This window comes from Parus major, chromosome 1A (genome assembly GCF_001522545.3).
Source record: "Parus major isolate Abel chromosome 1A, Parus_major1.1, whole genome shotgun sequence".
Classification (NCBI taxonomy): domain Eukaryota; kingdom Metazoa; phylum Chordata; class Aves; order Passeriformes; family Paridae; genus Parus; species Parus major.
In genome coordinates this window covers 31,555,477-31,582,316 of record NC_031773.1, presented here as the reverse complement: position 1 = coordinate 31,582,316, position 26,840 = coordinate 31,555,477, and the positions used below count along the sequence as shown (strand labels likewise).

Here is a 26,840-nt window from a genome sequence, read left to right as displayed (position 1 = left end):
AAGATGTAAGGAGTAGGAAGGTTTCTTCTTGGCAATAGCTCCAATGAAATACAACCTGGATTTTGAGGAGGAAAATCAATGTTCTAAAGCACATTAGCTCATATCTGGTTAGTTCTTGTTTACCTCTACAATTTATTACACTGTAAATTAATGTCTTCCTGCATTGTTACATGGAAAACAATGTCTCTTTGTGTATTTCAGCAGTATCTCTTCTTGATTCTTTTCACTATCTTCCATTGTACTGTACATTCCCTGTTTTATTTCAAATACTTCAGTCAGTAAAATTTATTGTAATTTGTTTTATGTTCTTTTCCAGATGTTGGGAATGTGCAGAGGCAGGCAGGACCAGCAGAGCACTGTGATGGAAGTGTGTGAGGTGAGCACTGGGAAGGTAATGCACTGTTTCCTGGAGACTGCTGCTGCTACAAGGTGCTGAACATCTTCCACATCTTCCTTTGTAATGTGGTTTGGTTCTAGGTTTACTGTATGTCTGTAGGTTGGTGCTTCAAAATTAAAGCTGAGTATAAGATTAAAAAGCCAGATGAAGGGAACAGTAGTGTGATGTGAAAATAACAGATTCATGGTAATTTCAGGGAAGTTATTAAACAGTCTTTAGGAAAACCACTTTGGTATGTAAACAGCTACACTGTATAGCAGAGGAAAAACAAAACTCAAGGCTAAAACTGGAGAGAAGACACTGAGCTGCCTTGTAACATAGTTTGACACATAGGATTTGACTCAGCGCATGATAGACCAACTTGCCTGTGGGCTTCGGGTGACTTTGTGCCAAAATTAGTAGACTTCTCAGTGAGAGCTTGCAGGGAACTATCATTAAGAGAAAATGGATTGAGGGAGAAAAACAGAAATGTGTTAAACTTTGCTAAAATGGTACATTTGTTAATCCTAATCTGGTCTGCAAGCAAGCTGTGACCATCCTTTAGATATCTGCATTGCACTAGGAGTGATTACATGCTCTTTGTACTTGAGATTAACAAGAGTGCGCCTTGTACATTTCTTCTCTCTTAGAAGAGTAGAATGTTTCTTACTTTAGCCACAGCAGCTACTAGGTAACAAGTGAATGTTTAGAACAGGAGTACACGAGAAAAATACAGTACAAGAGGACTTTCACTGTAGCTCTTCATACTTTCTTCCAAGCTCCTATACTCACTGTCAGGCTGTGGCAGCCAAGCTTCTGCACACAATGCAGAATTCCTTCACTGAGCAAAATATAAAAGGCATTCCTCGATACTCAGTACAGTATGGAGAAAACAGGCATGTCTGGCAGCTCCTAAAGCCACCCCTCCAGCACACTGCTGACCAGCATTTCACTGTCTGGATAAAGAGATCCTTCCAAGAAGGCTGGAGATTTCTGGTCAACACCACTTAACAACAGAAGGAAGAGAGGACCACAGTCCCTGGAAAAGAGCTGAGCTCCAATGTTGGCTTGACCAGTGACTTCACGGGTAATGTTGAAAATATGACTTAATATGTCGGTGCTTCCATCTCTCTCTGCTTGGCTCATAGCAATTCAAAGTGGGGACTGCTTCTTCCTGTCCAAGCATACAGGACATGAAATCATAAGGACTTACAGTGGCCAACAGCTCCTACTGCTAGCCCTATATGCAAAAAAAACCCCAAGCCCTGTTAGTCATTTAACAGAAAGACATGTTATCCAGTAAAACCTTTAGTTTTACCTTTCTCTCTAGTGTGTTAAAGTCACAGATCTTAGCAATATCATTTAAAAGGCTCCTGTACCATTGTGTCCCACAATGACCCAAACTCCTGCCCAAGCAGTGCTAATTTGTTGAATTTTGAGCATGGTATAACTGTATAAAATGAGCATCAAGTCACAGGAAGCTCTTCAAAGCTTTCCCATCACAACATCAAGTTTCTCCTTGGTCCCCAAGACTTTCTCCAAGCAGACAATCAGGAATTATCACACTGGCAAGAAATTCCAATATTTTTATTACTAAGATCTTTGATTTTCTGAACACATCATGGCTTTGATGTTTTATTACACATCTTGAATACATCCAAGGTTAGGAACACTGCCTACAGAAACACCTGTTTTATCACGTTTTTATTAGCAGACCCCTTTTTACTCCTGTACCATCTCTCAAATACTGGTGTGTTTGAAACCAAGCCTTATGGCATCTGGGTTCCTTCCCCCTATGTGTGAAATGAAACACAAGAGTACCTCACATCAAGATGCCCTGGGCAGAAGAGGCTCCTCCCCATTGAAAAAATCCTCTGCAGGAGCTCCCAGAGTAGCTCCAAAGTGTGTGAGGATGACAAGTGTGGGGAAACCTTTGAGCATTTTCAGAGCCTTTCATTTCAGTGATGGCATATGAATCTAACAGGGCGATTTCAAAAATTTTTCTCTTCACTGCTATGCAGCCTCAGAACAACTGCTTGTATTCTCTGTGGTCTCTTAGGTTTGCATCTCAGACACCCAGACTCTGAAGAGCACCACAGCTAATAATTAACCATTTACTCATGAGATGGTGAAGACAAGAACAAAGGAAGGTGCTCAGAAACAGGTGAAAGGGACTCAGAAAATGTCAGAGCTAAGAAAACAGGATCCACTGTAACCAAGGAACTCAGTGAGGAGTTACCACTCCCTGCAAACAGCAGGGGAAAAGAGCTCAGATTTGAGCAGTGAGAACCTTGCTGTGGCTACAGAGACCACAGAAATGCCCCAGGAGGCAGAGAGGCGCTGGGGAAGACAGCAAGCATTACCCTTGAAGAGCAAGCTCCACCAAAGCTGCTTCCTCTTTCCATCTCCACACCTCTGCCTTTCACCCTGCACCAGGTGCAGGACACAGTGCCTACTGCACTGCACAGGGAATAATTATTTTCTCAGCTCTACCAGCCCTGCAAGCTCCAGCAGCAGACCACCCACACTCCTTCAAATCCAACAAGGGCGAAAACAGGGCTCTGTCTGAGCTGAGCTCCACCAGCAAACCCTGTCACCTCTTGCTGCTCCATCCTCTAAGGATTCCGAGAAAATGTGGTCATTTTGGATTTAAAAAAAAATATAAAGCACTGTAGAAACTGCATCATTAAACAACTCCGCAGAAAGGATGAGAAAGGGAAGCAGACTCCCACCACTGTTATTTCTAATCTGATGCCCTGTGGCTCCTTCAACTCTGAACAGCTTTGGTAATTCAAGTAGTAACTCTTGTAATTTTAGCAACTTAACCCCCTCATTAGATGCAATTAAATATGAATGTTGTCTTACTGAAGAGATAATGGACAATGTCTATTCTCTTACTTAAAAACAATAAAGCATATGTTACACAAATTTCGTGGTCAAAAAAGTATCTTTCTGAAGGAAAAAAACCCACTAATCTGTGTCTGCTCCTTTCCTCCATATTTCACTCTCTACAGGGGCATCTATTTCTTTGCTACCCATGACAATTAGTAGCCATTTAGACAATATATCCGATTTATTTCTAAGGTTTTTGTTCTGTTGTTTGTTTTTACAGATATTTCAAAAATTATTGTAGAAAGAGAGCTATACTACATATTAAAACAAAACGTCTCTGTTCTTCAACTGCACTAAGGCAGGAGTCAGCTACTGAATATTCAGAGCCAATATAAAAACATGTCAGAAATTGAACAAGGCTCCCACCAAAATATCCATGAATATTTTTCAGCAGAGAAAAAACAAAGAGAAGGCCCTTACAGGTCCTTACACTGTGCTGTACACTTCACAGGGAATGCTTGCTCAAAAAACAAAGACTGAAAAATTGGTAAAAAAAAAAGATGTAGAGAAGAGACTGTTTCCTATCACCAAATCCAGGAAATGAGTCATCTGGTTTTCATGGTACCTCAAAAGCATCTGCTTAAGTATCTTTAGAAAGTTTGAAGTGAAAGTCATGTAGGACCTATAATCTCTATATATTCTCTGAAGTAAAGAATAAAACTTCTGAAAAGGTTTCATTTGGTTTCATCTGTTCAATGGAAAGGTGTAAAATGCAAGGAAAAGCAAAAGTTACAGAAATTAACCAGGAAGTCCAGAGCAAGTGGTCCAAAAAGTAGTTCCTTTCACACTCCCACCATCAATGTATACCCAGTCTGTTCTCCAGACTGTGAGGAAAGTAAAACTGCTCAGAAAGGTATTTTATAGCCTGGCAGTAGAGCCTTTCATCCAAAACCATGATAAATGCCTCATTTTTCAAATGCCAAATGACATGTTGATACAATGCAACAACCTCTTACACTACACAATGCTACACACCATCAATGAGATATATGAAACTAAATTTTCACTCCAGACTACCTTCAGACTGAGAGAAAACCTGAATGATAGAAAACAAACCCCACTCTGTACTGTGCACCATTCCACTACGGAATAATCCTCACTACTTCTGTTTCAAACAACTTTGTGCAGCAAAATCAGGCCAGGCAATAGAATTCTGCACCCACACCAGGTTTTTACCCCAAATAATAGAGATGAAAAGGTGAATAGCAGAGCAAACCTGGGCTGCTAAACCAATTAAGCCTCTCTTGAAAAGGAATCCAAAACAACAGCAAGAAGTCAGATACTACAAAGTATCCTTTTCAGACGTATTTCATTACCCTTGGCTTTCTTCCTGGGCTGGGGTCCAGGAATATCAGCACTGACTTACTTCTTTTCAAAAAATAAGTTGCTTGAATAATGTGCACTTTGTGCACTGCATTGAAATAGACAATCATTAATCTTGACTTTTTTCTGCTGTTCTGATCTCTTTTCCCTGAATAAAATGAATGTATTTTTTCAGCTTTTATCAGAAGCGTGAAAACTTGTGAATTCCAAACAAAAATCTCACAAAAGGCAGAAAGACCTTTTCCTGGTAGTTCAGGAATTCCACCTCACTTTATGAGGTACACCAAGGAGTGTACAAAAACCCTAACCACAGACCCACTGAAAAATGGTAAGAGTAAAGCCTAACCTCTACTGAGGCTCAACTCAGGGATTTTTGGTATATACTGTAGGGAATGCAGGACAGAGATAATCAAAGAAATCCCCATTCCCATAGAGAAGTCAGACTTTTCTTCCAGAAAAAAGTCTGTATCTAAATACTTTAAAATTACTCCTTTGATGTGCCCCTTGACTTCTTCCTTGTCCCAGAGGAAATTTCTCATGCCTTTTTATCCTTGTCACTACATTCACCACGTCTGACTTTGAGCATGTCTAATGGCAATGATCCGGTGAGAACTGACTTCGACCAATACTGAAAGGTCATTTAAATAAATATTGTATTTTTTGACTACATCTTTCTGATTATATCTATATCTATCTTTTGAATATATCTTTCTGACTCAGAATCATGAGGATTTAGTACATAGATCCCTCTTTATTAGCAGAGGCTCATCTGGAAGACGCTGCTTTATTTGACTTTTTAGGTGACATTAAGTGGCTTCCAGAAAACATAGATTTACTTGGGAAACTCAGCACTGTCACACCTTGACAGGCAGATTAAAATCTTTGAAAGGTACTTCTAACCTCTGCTGTAATCTCTGCTTTGTGTTTCAAATATCAGCTGTTAAACAAAGGCTCAGTGATGTAAATCAAAAGCAAAGATACCCAAAGAAGACCATGTCATTTTCAGGGAGACCACCACAGAGGCCACGGATTTGGCTGTAGTCCTGGATACATCCAATTCAGCTTTCAAGGCCAGACTAGACACAGCTCAGCCTTTAGCTGCTGAGCACAAGCATGTCTGCTGCCTTCCCAAAGCAGGGGACATCTTTCTCTCCTATATTCACTTGCTCACAGAAGAGCCTGTGACTCTGGGTGTAGGCTGACATCTGGCCAGAGTGGATTTAGCAGCTCTGAGCCAGGAGGGCAGCCTGTCACACACTCCTTCAGGTCTCTGAGCTGTCCTGACCTAGTCCCTACTTCTGTTGCCCTCAGCCACTTTATCAGCCAGATCTGTTCACCAGTCTGGCTCAGCGTCTGTGCCTGCCAAGAGGGCAAGAACAGAGGTTCTTACAGCAAACCTTGTGCGCTTTAGCTGGAATTTCCTTTCATCTCCATAGACTCTAAAGCTTCTAAATATTATATTCATGCTAAGTCATAAAAGTTGAATGCTTCCTCTGCTACTTAAACAGCAATTTAAGAGAGCAGCTTGAAGTACTATGCCTCATAAAAATGGAGCTTGTCACAGAGGAGAGGGAAAAACACTGTAAGCTGTAATCGTTCTGAGAAAATGTTGCTGGAAGATACATAATCCAACGTGACACTTGAAGTTCTTGTCATGGAGCATTTGATCATAAAAAAAAAATATTATTTCTAAGGTCTGTTTTCACATCAGCGCACTACATATCCTGTCAGAACAAACAGCGCACTAATGCAAATGATAAATAATATTTTATTTTCACAGCCAAAGTATTTCCATTCCAAGAATAACTGTAAAAATAGAGCTATCGAAAGTGAGTGTAACCTTGAGAACAGTGTGTCGTAACATAAATTATATTTATCAGCAGAGGACAGTATGAGGTTATTACATCTCCTTAAGACAGAAAAATAAAGGAAAAGATTGACCTGTCTTTCCCACCTTTGTTTCAAATATCAGCTGTTAAACAAAAGCTCAGTGGTGTAAATCAAAAGCAAACCACACATCTGAACATGTCATACCACTAAATTGTCCTAGAAAGTGCAGCAGCACTGCAGCCATGGGCAAGGAACAGCCAGCAAAGTGAACACATCCATGGAGTTCTATGCTGAAATCACCCTCGAGGTTACCATGAAGCTGAACAATGGCCAAAACCTTTTCAATCAATCAAGGGATGGCAAAAGAGAATTCTTCACCAGCACTACATTATGTATGTTGTCCTACTGTAAAGGACAGGAGCTAGAAGGTGAATGAAATCACTGTATTTTAGAGCGTGGTAATAAAAGAGGTGCAAAGGAGGAAAGTTGCTTTCTGTGCAGGAAAAGGAAGACATACCTTTGCCTACTAAAAACCAGAGCTCAGAGAGTGAAAGGACACGTATGTACATGCTGTGTACATGCGACACACTAACACAGCCTTGCCTTGGCCTTGACCCTGACGGCCAGGGAGCAGAGCGCACGGCTTTTGGCAGGGCCGGGAGCACACACGAACCCCTCAGGGCAGCACTCCCCATGCCCTGTGACACGCGTTACCTTCCTGGCGGGTGGGGACGCAGCACTTTTACCGGGATCCCGCTGCATCCACCCCCGAGCCAGGCCGTTGTCCCGGCAATTCAGCTCCCGCTCGGCAGCCGTCGTGTTCCACCGCTTCACATGGCGAAACCCCGGCTCCGCTCGGGGCTGCCGAGGAGCGCGTTTCCTGGCTCGGATCGGGAGACGCCTGACCTGGCCCCGCGCCGCTCGGTTCTGTGAGGGTCTCGGCTCCCCCCGCTCCCCGCTGCCCGCCGCAGCCGCTCACCCGCGCAGCGCAGGCCCTGCGAGAGGACGAAGCGGCAGCACAGGTCGCACCACGTTCCCGCCGCCGCCGGCCCGAAGCGGTGCGGGGGCTCCGGCGGCGGCGCCTCGAAGACGGTGCGGACGTGGCGGGGGGGCCGCGGCGGCGGCGGGCGGCGGGCGCCGAGCGCGGGGCCCGGGACGGCGGCGGGCGCGTCCGGCTGCGGGAGCGGCGGCTGCGGGGGCCCCGCCCGGCCCCGCTCAGGCTCCTGCCCGTCCCGCACGGCCGCCATGCGGAGCGGGGAGCGCCGGGCGCCGCCGCCTCTGCCCGCCTCACGCTCACGGCACCCGCGGGCTCGGGGAGCCGGCGCGGGAGAAGGAGGCGCCGCACCGCGTCCTCCCCGCGACCTGCCGAGTCCCGGCGCCGCTCTGCCGGCCCCGCGCCCGGCAGGCACAAACTCCGCATCATTCGGCATAAATGTACTCCGGGATGCTGCGGCAGCCCCTGGCACAGGGGGAGCTGACAAGAGCTGGTGATGCGCTTCACTAGGTTCCCATTAAAATGATCTGCCTCAGCTCCTTAAAGCAGCTTCTGGGGGAAATACTTCCCAGGGCTGGGTAGAGCTGCCGTAACCCACACCTGGAGAGGGAGCTTGTGGCGGCCGGGGCAGTCAGAGCGTTCATTCGACACTTGTGTGAGTGTCCAGGAGCGCAGCTCTGAAGAACTGCGCCGTGCTCCTGTCTGCAGCACCAGCAGCTCAACCTGCCGCCGCCAGCCTCGCTTGCCTACCGGCACCAGAGTTCTCCAAAAGATGTGCACCTACAAATACTGCTGCCTGAGCTGGTAACAGTGACGAAACAGCAAATTCCACTCAGGGATACTACCCCTACCACATTTTTCTGGTGACTGATGAAAAAATAAAATTGTTTTGGGCACAGAAAAATAGAAGGTTGCGAAGCCCTTCCAAGGGAGAACCGGTCATGAGAGCTCCCACCAGTTAACCTGTTCCTATAAACCCTCTTCAAAGGGTATGCTGCTCCCAGGACAATTTGCCTCTCTACTATTAGAAAGGTTTCTTCTCCTAAATTGTAGGCTGGTTTTTTTATCTTTCAACTACAGTTTGCATTAATAATCTGCAACCCTTTCACTAAAGACAGAGTGAATGCTCATCTTTTTCCCAGTTCTGCTCAGGATTATCCAGAGCTGTTCTACAATTACCACTTCTAAAGTGATTGACAACATTAGAACTGATTGAGCTCTACCAGTGAACAATTTCAGACTGAGCAGAGACTAGGAATTTTACCACCATTAAAATAACTAATGTAGTTCAGAACACATGTCAACCAAGTAGTTAAAAACAATGTAGAAGAATTAGTGGCTCTACTATATTGCCTCTGCTAGTTATTCTGTTGTGCAGGGCACATTTTCTCAACAGCTGGATAATGCAAACTGAGCTGCGATTTGCAGCTTCATGTTTCAGGCTCTCTATTGTGCTTACAAAGAAATAAACCTCATAAGGCAATCCTGAAATTAACAGAAAATTAAATTATGAAAAGGCAGAAGTACACACTGTACAATAAGTGGTTGATGATGTATTTATGCCATTAAGCTGTTCACTCATGCATTTTCACAATTCATACAAAGACAGATTGGTTCAAGTAACAGATAATTAATATATTCAGCTAAACCCCCCAAACCAGTAAACCAGCTTCAGGAAGAAGAACCATATATTACTTTCTATTACTTATTTTGGCAAATCAATAGCAAGATTCATAGCATCAGGACACTTAGTTTGAGCAAAAAGTTGATGGTACTGTACACTATGCTTTGACTTGAAAAATTATTTGCTTCATAATAACGTAATCAGAAGATTGTGAACTGATTACTTCAAGTTCCTTAGCTACTGCTTTGTTAAAATTGCTTTAGAAAAAGAAATTTTAACATGATTAAGACTACTGATGTATTCAACAAGAATGCCAGCAATGTTTAAAATGAACATAAAATATAAAAAAAAAATTCAAGCATGTAAAAGAATGCTGCACATATTTCAACATACAGACTATACTTTTACTACAATTAACTTCTTTTTTCAGACTGCTTCAGTATAAGGAAGTTGAAAATTATATATTCCACCTAGCATTTGATTTCTCTCAAGATGAAGAACTTTGAAACAACAAAGTGTTACAATGTTGGAAACAAAATACAGTTTATGCACATCTAGAGAGCCCAATTCTTTTAACATTTAGTCATGTATTTTAGTGATACTCAGTGAAACTGAATGTGAATGAACAAATGTATAAGCAGGCATTAAAACATTCCAGTTACACATAATTCCAGTATTTTAAAACTGTTAAGAATGCCAAGGAAAGATGTGTGACAAACTGTTGCACTCCTTTTGCATAGCTAGATTTTCTGGGTGACAAAGACAGAAGCTGCTCACATAAGTGTAAAAATGTTTGAATTCCCTTTTTTGATTCTCACCAAGAACACTGGAATGCAGGTCTTGGACATCAAGGCAAGCAAATTTCCTTTTCTTTAAAAATGAAATACTAATTTATACATTTTTTAAGTTTCTCTCCAAATATTTTCTAAAAAGAAAACAAAAATGTTTTGTGCTCTGACCTGGACAGATAAGCAGGGAATAAGCATCACAAAATGCTATCACTGGTCGATGTTGCTTAGTTTACACCTAAATGTTCCACCAGTAATTATGGAAAATTCTAAATATAGTTGGTCCAGCTCTTACAAGTGTAATGCAGCAATGAGAAGTGCTATCGGACACCACTGAACATCCATGGCCATGTTTCCACAAGGAACGAGTTCAGTAATATTTGCATGCTCATCTGAAACAAGTATGTACATCTGTAGTTTCAAAACAAAGGGCTGTTTTCAGAATTTTTGTTTTCCTGTTCTCTTTCTCCTATGTATTTTGAAGCAGAATGTTTCACTCTACATCTCTGCATCCCAATCATGTTCTACTGAAAGTAGCAACTATTGATGCTAGAAAATAAATACAGTCTTACTAAATTGTCCATCAAAGTTTGGTATCAGTAGTAAGGCAGCAGTGGGAGTGGTCCCTTTTCAAGATCTAGACTGGCAGCTTATTTTCCTCTATTCAGTTACTACTGAGGTGTGATACTATCCAGTCTCCTGACTGCCCACTAATTCTTCTCCTATCAAATTTTTAACCTTTAAAAAAAATTATACCTGCAAATAAGATTAAGAAGCAGCTGTTTTAAGTACCCACTGTTGTGGTGAGCAACAAGATTTCAGGGAAGTCTGAAAACGCTGTACTCCAAAAAATGAATTTTTAGATTAATTCTGACAAGCTGGAGTGCAAAACTTCCATATACTAAGCAGTCAAATGATTACAGACAACATGGCACCAAATATTTAGAGAACTTAAAAAAATATTGTGAATTTGCTTTCTCAAGTAGAAGTGAACTAACAGTTTGGATGTGAAGGAAAGAGAAATGCATTTCTGTTCTGTCCTATCTGCACTCTTAGTCTCTATTCACATTCATTTAAAATATTCATCATGTTCTGTGACGATCAAAGTCATTCGGCTAGACTCCTACATAATAGTGGTTGTTGAAGGAAATCCAAAACACCCTTTATACAAGGGTGTTCTGGAGTGCTGCAAGTCCTCTTGCAACGAAGACTAAATTGCATTCTGAAAAAAAAAGCAATATTCAAAGTAGACAAATGTCAATTTCATCAACAATACTTTTCCCTTTAGGACTCCACAGAAATCCTCCAAGGGGCTCAATTCCCTGCCAGAAGTTATTCTATCCTAAAAGTGACCAAGAAAAGATATATATTTCTTTTGTATTTACATATTTTACATATTTACATTTTCTTTAATATTACACTTGTTGATGGGAAAAAATAAATCCTGGATAAAGATTTATGATCTGATTTTAACTGTCCCAACATTTCCCTTTGAAAAAATTTACAAGTCCTCTTCAGGTCCTTTGGAAGCTAGATACAGTCCATGTTCCGCAGGCCACCATCCATAGTCAAAGCACCAAATCTAAACAAAAAAAAAAAGGTATATTTTTAGGTGGTTGGCTAGATTATAGAATCAATCTTTAATTTATTTATGGGGTTTTCTTTCCCTTGTCACATGCCAACAGAGGCATTTGTACTTTACTTCTGTACTGGCAAAGAAGATGGAAGAGAGGAAGATTTGCTGCAAGTATGGGACTGGAAATGGGGAACAAAATAAAACCAATTCAGTTTGAAGCTAAACTCCACTCTACCAGCATTTTACCCTGGAACTTTCAGGAGATTTATTTTTATATGTTTTGTCTTCTTCATAGGAAAAAAATCAAGATCACTCTGTATGTGATAATGACAATACCCTCTCAGGATTATAAGAAACATGTTTGAGTCTTCACTTTACTTAAGCAATCTGAAAACTGCAAAATCATGTATTCAGATTGGTGTAATTCCACAGTTATCAAAAATAACATCTAAAAGGGAGGAATTAAAAGACACCAATGCATTGCTGCAACAGTACTGTGTTTAAATTCCGAATTATCTGGCTGTGCAACAGGAATTTTTATTAGCTAAACCAAAGTAACGTTAAACAAAAATGCCACAAAAATGGCTGTTAGAATAATTTTACAGCAATGTTCCAAGGTTCTGAATAAATATTTTTGTTATACCTCATTTGAACAGCTCAAAATATATTTACAGTTAAAGACATCACAGAATTGCTCCCTTAGTTTAAATTCTGGATCTATAAATGTACCTAATTAAACCTACCCCTAGTTTCAGCCCCAAAAGGGAGAAAAATGCTTGCCTTTCCAAAATGTGATTGTTTTCAGCCAGCTCTTTAACAACACCTTCCATTTCCTCCTTTAGTTTCTTCATCCTGTAGTAACCAGAAGCAAAAGAAAGATTACACTTTTTATTGGGATAGTTACCTGCCCTGATCTCTCACCACCACAGTTTTCAGCAAGTTGCCATTACATACAAAATAAGGGACAGATAAATTGTTTATTTACAACATTAGTGCTGTCCCCCACTCACTTCCAAATCTGTGCCACCACTATAGCAGTGTAAAAAGCTTAATACAGGAATCACCAAGTCTATTAATTTTTTTTTTCAAATTTCCCTGTATAGCAAGTATGCAATATTACATCAATCCCATTACAAAATTCTCACCCAAGAGTCATTTCTACTAATGTGTTTGAGCTTGGATAGACTGTATTCATTGTATGTTTCATCCCACTGGAAGCTGCAAACATTTTCTGTGGCAGGGCATCCTGTAACTGTAACAGATAAAAAGGAAATTTAAGTTACAATAGAAGTTGTCATGTATATTTTGATGCCCACCTTAAAATCCTTTTTTAAATTCTCCATTGCTGTGATATGTCATAAATTTATTACAGTACTAAGGGGGCTGATATGCTCCAAGATGAGATCATCACAGCAAGTTTTGTATTTACATGACCTAAATTCCTGGTTTGTTCTATTTTCTTATCTAACACTTTTGTAATAAACTCTGGGAAGGAAGAATTATCTATTTGTTATGTCTGTAGTTGTCCTAGGGCAACAGGATCCTAACCAATGGATTGGTGGTGCTACAAAAATACAAAAAAACAAGTAAAATGCTGCTGTCCACCATTCCTAAACTGATTTTACAATTAGCAAAGGCTTTTGGTTCACTTATCTTTCCTTTCTAAAAAATAATAATTTTACTACATGAAAATGCTCTTATTCTCAATCTTGAGCTAATTCTGAGAAGTTTGCACCCTGCAGAGTCACCGTCCAAATCATTAGTTTAACATCCTTAAGTGTGTATCCCATAATCTTGACTATTGAAGTAGCATTTTTATACTTCATAAGAGAATTAGGATAATCCTTTAAGTACTCTGAAAATATTATGGTAACAGTTTCACAAAGCATTTCTCAATGAACCCACATCCATTTGTACTGATTTTTTTGAAGGGGAAACACTTAACATTACCAAAAAATCCCCAAATCCACAAACCCCAAAACATCCAAACCCACAAACCCCACCAAAAAAACCTCACCCAAATAAAAAAAAACCAAAACACCCCAAATCAAACTAACACCACCAAATTCCAAAATCAAAACACAATTGACATTATTCAATTATTCAAAAAAACAACACTATTCTGTAGTCCACCCTGACATAGCAATGAAGCTACTGTAGACTACATACTGCACCCACAAAGGCAAGTGTTTTAATACAACTGCATTAATGTAGGACTCACTATAAGCAACACTATTGATATGAAAATATGCCAAAGACTTTTAACTATGCAAATGCTTCACATAATTTTGAAGCATTCTACCTCATTTATATAATCCTGGTATTTGGACACCTCTTCTTCAATACCAAAACACTGGTTGGTGAGAGCCAGTAATTGCTTCCTTGTGTGAAGCATTTTCCTAAAAGAAAAAGAGTTTTCTTTTAAGAACTGCTGCTTATATAAAAGTAGTGCAATGAACATTACCAAAAATTAAAGAAATCAATAGCTTGCCTTGTCCAGTCCTCAGCTTTGTCCAAAAATGTCTCGTACTTGCTGACACACTCATCCTTGAAAAGAGCCATGGCTTTTGTAGCATGCAAATACAGCTTCTGCCTGCGACATAGAAACAACCAAAACAGTGTTATACTGCTTTCAAAACCCAATTCCTCTAACTTTTCTAACTCAAACAGAAAGGTTTGTGGACTTAAAATCTGTGCAGCCACCTTTATTCATGCTGTTGTAATGTGTAAGAACTCAACATTCTACAGGAACTGATAATTTACATCTCAAAAATATTCCCTAGTAGGAAGGAAAAAAATATTTGAAGCACTTAGTTTGCATTTGTATTCATATTTGTATATGAATAAAGGTCAAATGTCTTCTTTGAGTCAGGTGGTATATTTAAGGATTCTAAATGGAAAGGACAAAAGACCTAATTATTTCCTATTTGCCTTCTGCAGATACTTGGAACTTCCAGCACATATGGATAATCCTTTGCACTGAGTAACATACACGTTAGAAAAATAACAGGAGTTTTGTGTCAGCCTAATTTTATGACAAGAAGAAAAAGAAACAAGAAGAAAAGGAAAAGAAAGGAAAACAAATCCCAATTCTTGTTAGTGTAAGGGATACTAGAACACTACAGACCAACACCTACTCCTGGTATTTCATTAAGTCTTGCATAATACATATTGGTTAATTAAATTGTAGCTAGAGTGTAGCTGACTGTCATCAGGAATACTTGTCATGCAACCAGAAAAATAAAATTCAAATTGAGTGCTGCTCCCCTATCTGCCCAGAGGTAAATATTACAAAGGCCAGCCTCTGCTGACAATAGCATGCAGTACGTAACAAAAGCCACTGCCATTTCCCTGTGGGGTGAACCAAGTATGAAAAAGATGGACTTAGGATCTCAAACCTGTACAGTCCCAGGGAGATACTTGTGGTAGAATATATACCAGTATTCAAAGCATGAAAATGAAGCATACTTATTTGAAGTTTATCTTATACTAATGCAAGGATATGTTTTTAGTAGTAGAAACTCTCCTCTGCTTGGCAATTATCCAGTTTAGCTTTCACTATGGAAAAATCAAGTGGCAAGGCTGTGCCATCTGCATGACAGCTTTTTATCTATAATTGTCAGTGAAGTCACACACATGATAGTAAAAGCAATACTTTTAAGAAAATTATGTAAGTGGTGTCTAAATTCATGCAGCCTTTAGCAAAGTCTAGGGAACCATGCAACTGACCAGCCACTCAGAGAATAATTTCTTTACTTAAACATAAGCATCTAGCATCATTTGAGATAGAATCTTATAGTGGTTTGGGTTGGAAGGGACCATAAAAAAACATCTAGTTTGAACCCCCCTGTTGCAGACCACTGACAGGAATGGAGCAGCTGCAACTTCTCTGGGCAACCTGTTCCAGTGTCTCAATGCCTTCACAGAGAAGTACTTCCATGTATGCACCTAAATTTTCCCTCTTTCAGTTTGAAGCCATGACTCCTTGTCCTATCCAGTTCCTGATGAAGAACTGCTCTCTGGCTTCCTTGCAGGACCCCCTTCAGGTACTGGATGGCTGCTAGGAGGACTCCATGCAACCTTCTCTTCTCCAGCAAAGATATCCTGCCCTGCTTCTGACCACCTGTCCAGAAAGGTGTGGGCTTCCCATCTGACTTGTGTCCTACCTCCCAGTCTCAGAGCATGTCTCAGATACTTTAGGGCAATTTAAATGCTGTTAGCCATCTACATATGAGGAATTCAATAAATTCTGAGACAAGTACAGCAGTATAGAATCAGTGGAGACTATGGGAGTTTAGAGACCCAGGTTACACATAGATGCTTAATGTGGACACCTTGCATGAGTGACAATTTTAAAGAAGCATGGAGAACTGGCATTAAAATTAATTTTGTGTGCTATATTTCCTGTAAGATTAAATCATTCTAGAATTTCATTCAGATAATTTTCTACAGATGGGTAAAATATGGACTATCTCCACCTTAGTTAAAAAGCCATTTCAATCTTACTCAGGGCTTTCTCCTCCCTGATAAAACACAAGGAAGAAGTGAACTTCCTATAAAACAGTTATACCCAGATAACAAACAGGTATTTTTGCATTTAGAAGGCCTATTAGTGAAAAAACTACAGCCAGAAAGCACCTCATTATTATAAGCTAGGACCCCTATGTATTTAAGATATTTAAAAGAATTTTTTTAGAAAACAATCCTAAAGAGGTTATGACTTAAAATAAAATTAATAGAATGGGTTATTGGCAAGAGCTCCTGGAGGACCTGAAAACAACCATGGTAGTCCCCAAAGGTAACTTCAAAACTTACTTGTCAAACTTGTGTATTTGTTCTTCATTATAAGGAAGCCCTAGGATCAGAGCAGATGACAAACATTACCGATCTAACTCAGTTACATTTATGCAAAACTCTACTATAAAGTTTACCCATTTCTTATACAGTTCCCTTTTTTATACAGGTCAAAGTGGTCATATACTTTTTTCCTCCTCTCCAGTCTTGCAATTCAAATTTATGCTATTAATAGTGGTGTTTCATTCTCACAAGCTTTAGCATGGTATCACACTAAGGACCTACAGACATATACACTGTGGATACTCTCCATATCTATCGCTAATTCCCTAGTCAAAGTAAGACTGACCTGTCCCTTGCATTACATTTTATGTTAAAAGTCAATCAAATAAATTACTTACTTCGTTCTGCTTTGTCTTTTTTGAACTGATAGTAGATGTCTGTGATGGAAGACAGCAGAGCCTGCAGCCTTTCTGGACTAGAGTGACAAAAGGAAGAAAATTAGATGTTTTATACATAAACTCAAGTACCTATTAATAAACTTTATGAACTACAATGCAATGCAGAATTCAATACATACTAGAACAGTAAGTACAGTTACTCACTTTCTGTCTTTTGGATGCATGCCTTCCTGATTTGCCCAGGTGTCAGCCAGTAAACCACCAGGAGAAAGTTTAGTTTTGATATCTTGCAGACTAGTTTCTATGGTGCCCTGAGAGCTGGAGAGCTACATAAGAGCAAGAAGGTACAATCTTATCACTAGGTAAAGTGAGAAAGTACTTGATTATCACTTGAGCACATTAATACTACAAGCTGATTTGTTTCATTGATCTCCATTAAAGCAGTATGTCCAATTATCTGCCTAGGCTTTGCTAGAAGCAGATAAAGCAAACTATTATTATTAAATAAAGAATCATATTTGATATTGGCATTTTTGTTAGTTAAAATTTATTTTCTTTCAACAATAACTTTCAACCTTTCATAATTTTCTTCTTTACTTTGACCCTTACTCTTTAAGTTTATTAAGAATTCATATAACTATCCACATAACTCATACTTTCCTTTCTCTGCAGTTCATACAACCTTCAAAACAAAAATGCACTAATTATCTTTTGCTTTCAGAATGGAGAACTTTGTATCTGCTCCCAGTGTATTTAGCAATTTTCAAATTTTCCTTACATGTCTGGAAACATGATGCATATTTCAAAGCAGATCACTCTGAAGTGTATTTGTGAATGTAACATTTTAGAAAGCCAACAAAGTAGTCAATAATTCCTTAAGGAAAGGAAAAAATTAAAAATAGCAAAGCAAAATGTATATCAGGGTTGTAATTCTTGAGTATTTTAGAAAATTTGAATTTCAAATTTTGTATTTTCAGGAACCTATTTTCACTACACTGAGCTAATCCAAAAGGATCTGCTCTGCTTTCAGAAAGACACTCACATTAGTACGGATATTTTAACGACTAGCAATCTAGAAACTACATTTAAAATTCAGAGCTGTTATTCACAGAAACCTGTGTTATCGTGTATTTGGATTTTTCTGTAGAAACACCACTTTCAGAATGACAGGATAACTTTGTCAGGTACTTACACGCAAGAGTTTTGTGTGTATCTCTGAAATTTCATCCACTTCTGATGCTTCCAAGTTGATCTGCATCAAATTCTCATATCTGACCAGCAAAAGAAAGCAGTTAAAAAAAGAAACAAGCAGTGAACATACTCAAAGTATTTCTTGAATCCAAATTGTAACAGTAATTGACTCTTCTTGTATATGAAAGACAGTCTCTGTCAAGCAACAACCATGAAAATGACAAATTTAAGTGGCCATTAATGATGGAAACATTTTAGATTAAAAAAAAAAATTCCTTGTTTTTTTTTCTACATTGGAACTGTTAAAATAAAGTTTTAAACTTTTATTACTGAATTCTTTATTCTAGTCGTATTACTTGTACTTGACTGGCAGTGGAAGACTATTTCCTTTCATCAAGTAATTTTTTTAAATATTATCAAACTAAAGGTACTTAAAGCAGTCAATAACAAACTAATACTTCAGTGCACCAAAGTGCTCTTCTGAGAAAACTTACTGGGTTAAATGTTTAAAGGTGGGGATAGTAGGACCATCTGTTCATACTGATACTTTTCATATGACCATAGCTCAAGTGCCAAATAAATTATTCAGGACAGTATTTTTCCTGTTGAGTCTCATGTACATTTTAGTTTTAAAAATGCCATCACAAACAGTTCAACTGCTTTCAAAAAATACATGCTTCACTCAAGTTCAATGCTTTATTTACTTTTTCAAATAAAGACTTTGCATTTTCATGCTTTGAAGCACACCCTTGAAAAGAAGGACAAAGAAAAGGACATGTCCTTTAGAAGATTTTTATGGAGTTAGCAACCAACTGAAAATCCTGCCCCTTTGTATGAGGCCAAAAGACCATGTGCAAACACATAGGAAATTTCTGTTCACATGAGAACTACTCCAGTTAGCAAATTAACGTTGTTTCTTTTTTCAAATTGCTGAGATACTCTTGAGCACAGCAGAGCCATAAACCAGAACTGACAGTGGTTTCCCCTGAGTGACTTTCTTCTGGCAGAATGCAGGAAGAAACTATCTGAACCAAACACAGTCTGAACATGATCTAGTCCCACCAACTACATGGTCTAGTGCAAATGGGTTGGAAGAGGAGTTTGGACTCCTGCCCTGATGATTTGTATCTAGGCTGCACAGGTATAGTGTTACCTTGCAAGTTACCAACTTCACTATTTCACTGTTGTGGTTTTGCAGTGTTTTTGAAGCCAAAACAAACAGACACATATGGGTTTTAAGGTAGATTTGGGGCACACATAGCAATCTGTCAAACCCTTGGGTATCCACAATTACTGCATACAAGGTGTTCAGTTTGCACAGGCATAGCAGCTCCAACAGGTTTAAGTCTAATTCTTAAGTCTACTCTGCAAAACCAGTGGTTCTAATGTGTGTGCTAAACATTTTGTGGGTATCTGCATTCTCAGAGCAGCCTGGTGAGAAGTTCAGAGAATCCCATGACTAAGACAGCATTGGAGGAAGACTGGCAGTGGCTTGAACAGAAAAACTACCACCCTTAGGAGAATACGAAGAAGAGGTGCTATTTAAAGTTCCTATCACACTGCATAAGACTAACACCTTTCTGGGAAGGGAGTGAGGGGGGCTGGGCTTGGTTATTTGGGGTTTTTTTTTGCAGCTGCTCTATGTTATATCTCAACATTAAAGTTCTTTCTACACAGAAAATACTACAGTCTTAAAACTGTGCAGGGGGCAGTATTTGAAGTCATATGCAACCAAACACAGTGGAAAAAGCACCAATAAAAGCAAAGCTACTTGATTCTTTGTCCAAGCTTTACTATAGCTTCTAGAGTCAATAAGAGCAAGTAAGCTGAGTCAGAGAAGAAAGGAGAAAAAGAACACACAGAGTTACCACTAATTAGTAATTACTTGTTCTTATTAGGTTAAGCAACAAAATTAACAATTAAGTAACATATATAACTATATCTGCTTAAGTCAGTGCCATCAGAAAATCCATGCTGACTCAGATTTATTTTTTATATGCAAAAACACCGCAAATAATCATAACTTAAAATACTGTTGTCACTAAAAATGGTAACAAAGAATCAATGTGTAAGGTATAGTGCTTCTACTCACATTTTCTCAGCTTTCTCAATGTTTCTGCTGCAGAAATCCAGCCTGATGACAATCTCTGCCTTTTTATGCACCATTTCATTGTAATCATCCTTGATTATTTCACTAAAAAAGTGAAGCATTAGTCTATAACTGCAGTATTCATCTGCCATCCTACCAGCAATCAGTAATATACCTGCAGCAATAATTGCCAGGAGGAACTGTTTTCAGTTAGAGATACATTAACATAATCCTCATACAAAAATAGCTGTTAAATTGCATCTCCATGTTACCAGAGGTTAGACTTAAATTATACACAGAAAAAAGTAAATTTTGCAGACACCTTAACTTTAATTATTAAACACTGTAACTTTAAATATTAAAAAAAAAAAAATCTTTTTGTTTTCTTAATGACTGGAAAAGGAGAAATTCAGCCTATCCTTACTCAAGGATATACCTCCCAAGATATCAGGAGATTACAGAATTATGTATTGATAATCAAGGCATATCTCAATTTAAAAAAAATGAAAAATAAAAACACAACATAGTGAAATGCAATCATTTACTTACATTAGCCATCGAATTCCTTTTCGCATCAGCTCCTGGTAAAGTAGCAAAGAACTGGCAACTCTACAGGCATAGCATACAATACCTGTCACTGCCTGGAGGAAAAAACCCAGCATAAGTACTGACCTGGCATTCTCTTAACAATTGCTTCAAGACAATACATCACAACAAAGCAACACACATTAGTAAAAGAAACCAACATAAAGATGGTAGTTTAAAATGTGTAACTTGGTCTAAGCTTTAGCCAGGCAACAACCCATTGTGAAGGCAGAGCTAAACATGGGTGTTCCAGATATGCTGAAGCACCTGTTAGGGATGAAAACAAATCCCACAAACAAAAATGACACAACTTGCTATTTCTGTCAGTCACAAGTACATTTCTTCAACATTTTAGGAATCAAGCACATACATTAAAAGCAACTTACAAAAACTGACCCTTTTTTTAATTCTAATGCTAGAGACTCTTCATTTACCCAATTCCACTTACAAGATTGCTGTATTATTTAGAATTCAGAACAAAGTTTCAGATATTACAATTTACAATACTATAAGTAATTAGTATCAACTGATGCTTTTCTGTTTACTAATTTTCAACTGGTATTTAAAGGGCCATACATTTTCAGGACTACCATGTGTGAATAAATGGTTTCTCAGCAGTCAGTGGTTGTCACAAAGTCAAGCATGGCTGTGCATACATTCAGTAGTTTTAGAAAAACAACCAAAAGAATGCAACATCCTTTACTTGTCTCCCACAGATTCTGGAAGTTTTTAAAAGGCAACAGAAATTCCACCCTTCTGCAGAAACCTAGAGACTCCTCTCTATTGAGCAAGAGTTATTTTTCTAATGTTAAATTTTGCACCATTAGAAGTTACAAAGCTTCTAGCTACCTTCAGGACTACATAGTGTCAAACTCCTTTCCACCCCCCAGCACTGAATTATACAGTACCAAAGCACTTTGAATTTAGAAGACTGGACTTTGGGTTTGGTTTAAAAAAAAAAAGAAAATCTAAACCACATTTTGTATATGAAGTACAGCTTTAATATACTTTTAGATCCTTTGTTAATAAATATATTTCTAGCAATCAGAATACTCATTAGCATACTAAAATACTTAATTATTAACATTATTAATTTGAAAATTAAGTAGCTTTCATTGCAGTATCATTATCAAAGACAGGTATATAATCTAAAATGGTAATTACTCACTTTAGCCATACTGGCATCCCCATCCAAATCATAACGTTGATGTACTTTAGGAAGCAAAACTGAAACACAAAACAAGTATCTGTATTTTATTACTTTCGAGAAGAGACTCCAAAAATTCAGATGATTTTCCCTCTCCACCCCGTACACTGCTTTTATCCCTTTAAATATCATGTGGTTCTCATGCACACTTTTTAAACTAGCCTTTGGCTTAGCTGTTTTAAATAACTTGGTATCTTCAGTAAATTGTCCTTTCCACTTCCAATCTCTCTCCACTGGAAGAGCCAACTGTTTCTCTATGTTCTTCAGCCTCATGTTTACCCACATAGGAGACCATTCCCTTTTTATCACATGGCTACTTATTTTCATTGAGGCTCTTAAGGGTAGCACTTCACCAAAAAGCTTTTTCTAAACCTGAGGTAGCACCTATCACCTGAATCTCCTTTGTTCTCACACTCACTGGCTCCTTCAGAAAGCTCTGTGACACAATATAAAAGCCCTGCTGATCCTTCCACAAACAGCTCACCTACCCAGACTCTTCAACACTTCTGTATGAGTGCCAGCTGGCCAGAGCAGTCAGCATTTAGGACATACTGACAAAAGCAACACTGACCTCTCAACTGCAGCCATGTCTTCAAGCTCGTAATTTATAAAAAAAGGGCTCTGGCATAGGCCCCTCTAAAAGCATTCTCAATGATAAATGGAAATTCAAAACCTTAATTTCTTTTTTCTCTTCCCCTGTTACAGTATTATCTTCTGAGCAAATGTATATTGTAAAGACCTTCTCTGTTAACTGAAAGGCTAACCACATTTCTGACAAATAAAAAAATGTAAGTAAAACTAGACTTTCCACTTAGTGAATAATGGAACAAAAGAACCAGCTTTGAGTTACTTTATATGTTTCTTTCTACTTGTTTAAAGTGCCATGCTTCAAAAAAGTTCGCAACTCCATAAGGACCACTACATCTTAGCACACAAATGTTCAGGTTCAAAGGACTTGGAACATGACAAGCACCTACTGTTTCTGTGAAAATGTTCCAGATACTCAGCAATTTTAAGAAACATTAGACTGCATACTTAGAACTTCAGGTATCAACAAAAGAAAATTTCCAACACTATTTCTAAGACATAACAGACATAAAACAATTACATTAAGTAATTCGTAACTATTTACAAAAGATAGCTGTGAGAAAAGGGAAATTAATTTCATATACCTTCCTCATAGATTAATCCAACAATGTTCACAGCCTCCCTGCTTACTACAAAGATAGGATTCTCCTCAGTTGTTCTGGGGAAGTGCTGTGCCAATTTGCCAGGCTCTAGTACTAAGCGCCGACCTTCATATATCAGTTCTTGATTCTGAGACGGTATTTTTGTCTGTTTGTAGACCAACTCATGAAATATAGCAGCTCTGTAATACAAACAGTATAATCAGTAGCAGTTAGACTCATTACAATAGTTCAACACTTCAGATTTTGTATTATTTAAATAAAAACTGACTTTATTTATGATTAATTAAGAACTGAGTTTACGTATAAAGCACTTGAGTTTTAAGTAAAGAAAAAAAGTAGCATGCTGCCTAAAACTCCAGGTTGCTGTGTTACAAAAATATATGCTATTTCCTGCAAAATACCAAACTTCCTTTCTACCTCTGAATATCTGCCAAAGCATGTCTGTCTAAACAAAATTGCTCTGGTCTGAAGGTCAGTAAAACAGGCAACACCAGATGAGGGGAATGAAGCACACTTAAGTTTTCAAAGGCATACTCTCTTCTTCAAAGGAGATGGATGGTCTCTCCAAAAGAAAAGTCTGGTGTTTGACATGTCCAAAAATTAAATTCAGCACGTAAGCTAACAGATAGCCAAATTATTTCCTAAAACAGCAGTGATAAGGAAGAGCAAAGACACTTTGGAATTTTATTTACAGTAATCAATAGATACAAGGATAAGAACTTAAAATGCCACCATCCCTCTCACCCACAAAAAACCCCACCACAAAAACCTATTACCACAACAGCAACCAAAAAACCAAACCAAACTAGCAAAACCTCTCACCAAGAAGAAAAACCTTCAGTACGCTAACAAGATGGATCGGTGTGCCTCCTGTGTGGCACTAGTACACTACTGCTTCTTAATACTACAGCTAGTTTATAAATTATCATACATGTAAATAATAAAAAATCGAAGCAAGATTTCTCTGCAAAGACAATATTTGGGCTCTCTCAAATAGTGATGGGATAATAGTGATGGAATAGAAAAGGAATTTGAAGAGAACAGAACTGTATTTACACATTTGATGAAATAAATGTGGATGGGTAAAGTATGTATCCATGTATTAGAAATTAAAACATGCTCTGTTTTATCAGTAACACAGCAGAGAAAAAGCATTTGTGTTTGTACATCTTACAGCTTTTAACATCAGCACTTCATGGTCATAAAGTGAACTCCATATAAATCAGGATCCTAAACTGTACCAATTACCACTTCAGAATCCCTGTGAGAGTTCTACATCAGAGACAATGTGTGCATTTTGTATGCTTGAGGACAAGATGAGCAAGAGATGAAGTCTCTAGAAAACCACTTTGTAAATAAGGAACGTATACAAATGTGCAGTGAATTGGCCTCTGCTGTGAAACAGACATATTGTCACACATCAAGGATTAAGTCTGTGTTTTGTCACTAAAATAGACTAAGTTTAAGATCAATTGATTTGACCTTCAGTGACTTTATTTTTATTTTTGGTCAACATGTTTGTACATGCACTATGACTGTGCAGGAGAATTGTGCCCTTTCACTTCCGCAGATAAACTGCCAAGGAGAGGCTGCTGAATTTGCAGCACTGGTGACATGAGGTCACAGGCTACTGAATTTGTAACTGGTGATCTGAGGACACATTGCTGTTAGCCTGAACAAGAGCAAAGTAATGAAAATAGAGAGAGAGAACACTTACGTATTATAGTTATGAATATAAACTTTGTGCAAGGTCATCTGCTGTAATGAAAAGATGTGGATTATTATTCGGTGCAGTATGTCACTCGTCTCTGCAAAGAACTGGTCAAATCCCCAGCATTTTTCCTGGTCTGCTTCAAGAATATTCGCAAGGACAGGTGTGAGCAGTACTTGCAGACCCCTAGAGGACACCAAGAGGAGATGAGACAACTTGATTTTACTTGGAACGTTTTACATTGTAACCAATTACAACAATTCATTTGAATTATCTCATCTGTACACATCTATTATCCCCTAAAGAATATGGCAGTGCCTTTTTTCCTACACTGAGCAACAAAATGTTCAATGGTAGTGTCCATTGTTTTTCATGAATATACATACTTTAAACCTTTCAATTTTAGTCTTAACTATCAATTTTTTTTTTTTGGTATTTGAGAAATTTCACTCACACTGCAAAAATCACATGAAATTTACTAAGTCTACATTGTCAAGGTGAGGCCACTTCCTACCACCCTAGTAGCATTTTACCCAGCTCACCCCAAACACCATAGTACATCACTTTGAAGGAAGATACTGCTATTTAGGATTTGCTGGTGGTGATGCTTGTGTGAGCACACTAGGTTGCTTTCAATCAAAATCAGCTGGGTTAGCAAAGACTCATTACTTAAATTGTCAACACTAAGAATTCATCCTGATTGAGACTGGGGCTAAATAAATACTCTGCACATGCAGCTTGAATGCTGAAAAAAAAATCATGCTACCCATTGCCTTACAGTTGTTACTATTCTAGGAGAAAGGTCAGCTTAAATTTCTTGCATTTCTACCTTGAGCATCTGAATGGTAAGGAACTTTATGGATCCCACTTGTGCATTACCATGAACAACTCCAGAATTTTAACATGTACACATCAAGCCTGAATTCAGCAGCAGAACTGGTAACATTCTAAAGAAAACTGCAGTGGCTTGCAAGCACACTGCTGACCCCATTAGATGTCAGTGGATGCTGTGCTCAAACTCACTTTAGTACTAAACTTATAACACTACAACTGTTTGAATGCTACTTAAAAGTATTACTGTGAACAGATTTTAATGAGAAAAAACCTGCTTCCTTTATCATTTCAAGCAGTTCAATAGTACAGAATAACCAGAGGAACAAACGACCAGTATAATGAAAAACACATACAAATTGAAAGTTCTTCACATTCTAAACAAATGAATTCATATAAACCAGACTTCAGCTCTACACCCCTTAAGGATGTAGATATTTGGCTTTCAGAAAAGTTTGCTTCTACAGACTCTTCACAGAACAATTTATTTCCTCCCTTACCATGAAATATTAGTAACTTTAAAGTATGGAAAAAGTCTCAGGAAGCAAAATAGGTAAATGGGTTATGGGAGGTGCTTTCAAAGTCATACCAAAATTAGATCTTCCATGGCTCTTCCTACTGAATATTATAGATGTATGAAGCAAAAATATGATGAAAAAATTGAAAGGATATGAGTATGTGTTAAAATGTGCTGACGTGACCTTTTTCCTAGCAAAAAGTAAGCCTCTGAATTGTCTTTGCTTATCATTTCCTTCCTACTGCCTAATCTTTGTCATGTCTGAAGTCACATTCTTGCAAGAAATGAGGGACATCAAACTTATTGATTCTTCATTCTTGAGGGTGGAAAAAATGCAGTAATAGTATTTCTTCTCAAACCACATCAGATGTACTCGTTTGTAAATTAGCATTCATAAAACTATTTGGACAGATGGGAAGAAAAAACACTTGATAACCAAATATCAGACTGTAATGATGTACTGAAGAGTTCAAAATAAAAACTGTATCAGATCTCTGCTCCAAGGACACAATCCCAGAAAATAACTGGAAAAGCACAATCAAGTGGTACTGAAACATTTTGTGAACATTTTTAAACTCGAACTTACTTTGAAAGGCTACAAGAAATAGGCATCTCCCAGCTCCACTCAATAGGTCCATTTTCCGCTTTCTGTATTCCAGAAATAGCACCAGAAGGCTTTCCAGTGATTATTTTATACCTGCAATATATTACAAAAATAATGGAAACTTCAACTACTACCTCTTATATATACACAGGTCTAGTAACTAATCCTCAAAGGGGCAGGCAAAATGCAAATTAAAATGACAGGTTCACCTAAATTTGTAGATGGTGCAATAATTAGGAAGCTTCACTTACAAGCTGACAGAGCAGTGCTGAAAGAGTAAAGAATAAAGAGCTATGCTGGAGAGGCAACTTTGTCTA

General features: G+C 38.4%; 1 protein-coding gene across 3 annotated transcripts in view; it reads right to left on the bottom strand.

Annotated features, from left to right (window-relative positions):
• Positions 1-8,948: 8,948 nt before the first annotated feature.
• Positions 8,949-26,840, bottom strand: part of TBK1 (TANK binding kinase 1) — a 28,206-nt gene continuing 10,314 nt past the window's right edge. For all 3 annotated transcript variants that reach the window (XM_015627356.2, XM_033514421.1, XM_015627357.3), the window contains 15 exons: positions 26,506-26,616; positions 24,578-24,757; positions 22,843-23,039; positions 21,632-21,690; positions 20,428-20,519; positions 19,882-19,983; positions 17,791-17,869; positions 16,803-16,924; positions 16,599-16,675; positions 16,219-16,258; positions 13,895-13,996; positions 13,706-13,802; positions 12,549-12,655; positions 12,184-12,255; positions 8,949-11,409 (listed from right to left, as the gene is read on the bottom strand). In XM_015627356.2, the coding sequence (XP_015482842.1) occupies positions 11,358-11,409; positions 12,184-12,255; positions 12,549-12,655; positions 13,706-13,802; positions 13,895-13,996; positions 16,219-16,258; positions 16,599-16,675; positions 16,803-16,924; positions 17,791-17,869; positions 19,882-19,983; positions 20,428-20,519; positions 21,632-21,690; positions 22,843-23,039; positions 24,578-24,757; positions 26,506-26,616 (1,489 nt within the window). In that variant the 3' untranslated portion in view covers positions 8,949-11,357. The remainder of the gene's footprint in view (positions 11,410-12,183; positions 12,256-12,548; positions 12,656-13,705; positions 13,803-13,894; positions 13,997-16,218; positions 16,259-16,598; positions 16,676-16,802; positions 16,925-17,790; positions 17,870-19,881; positions 19,984-20,427; positions 20,520-21,631; positions 21,691-22,842; positions 23,040-24,577; positions 24,758-26,505; positions 26,617-26,840) is intronic.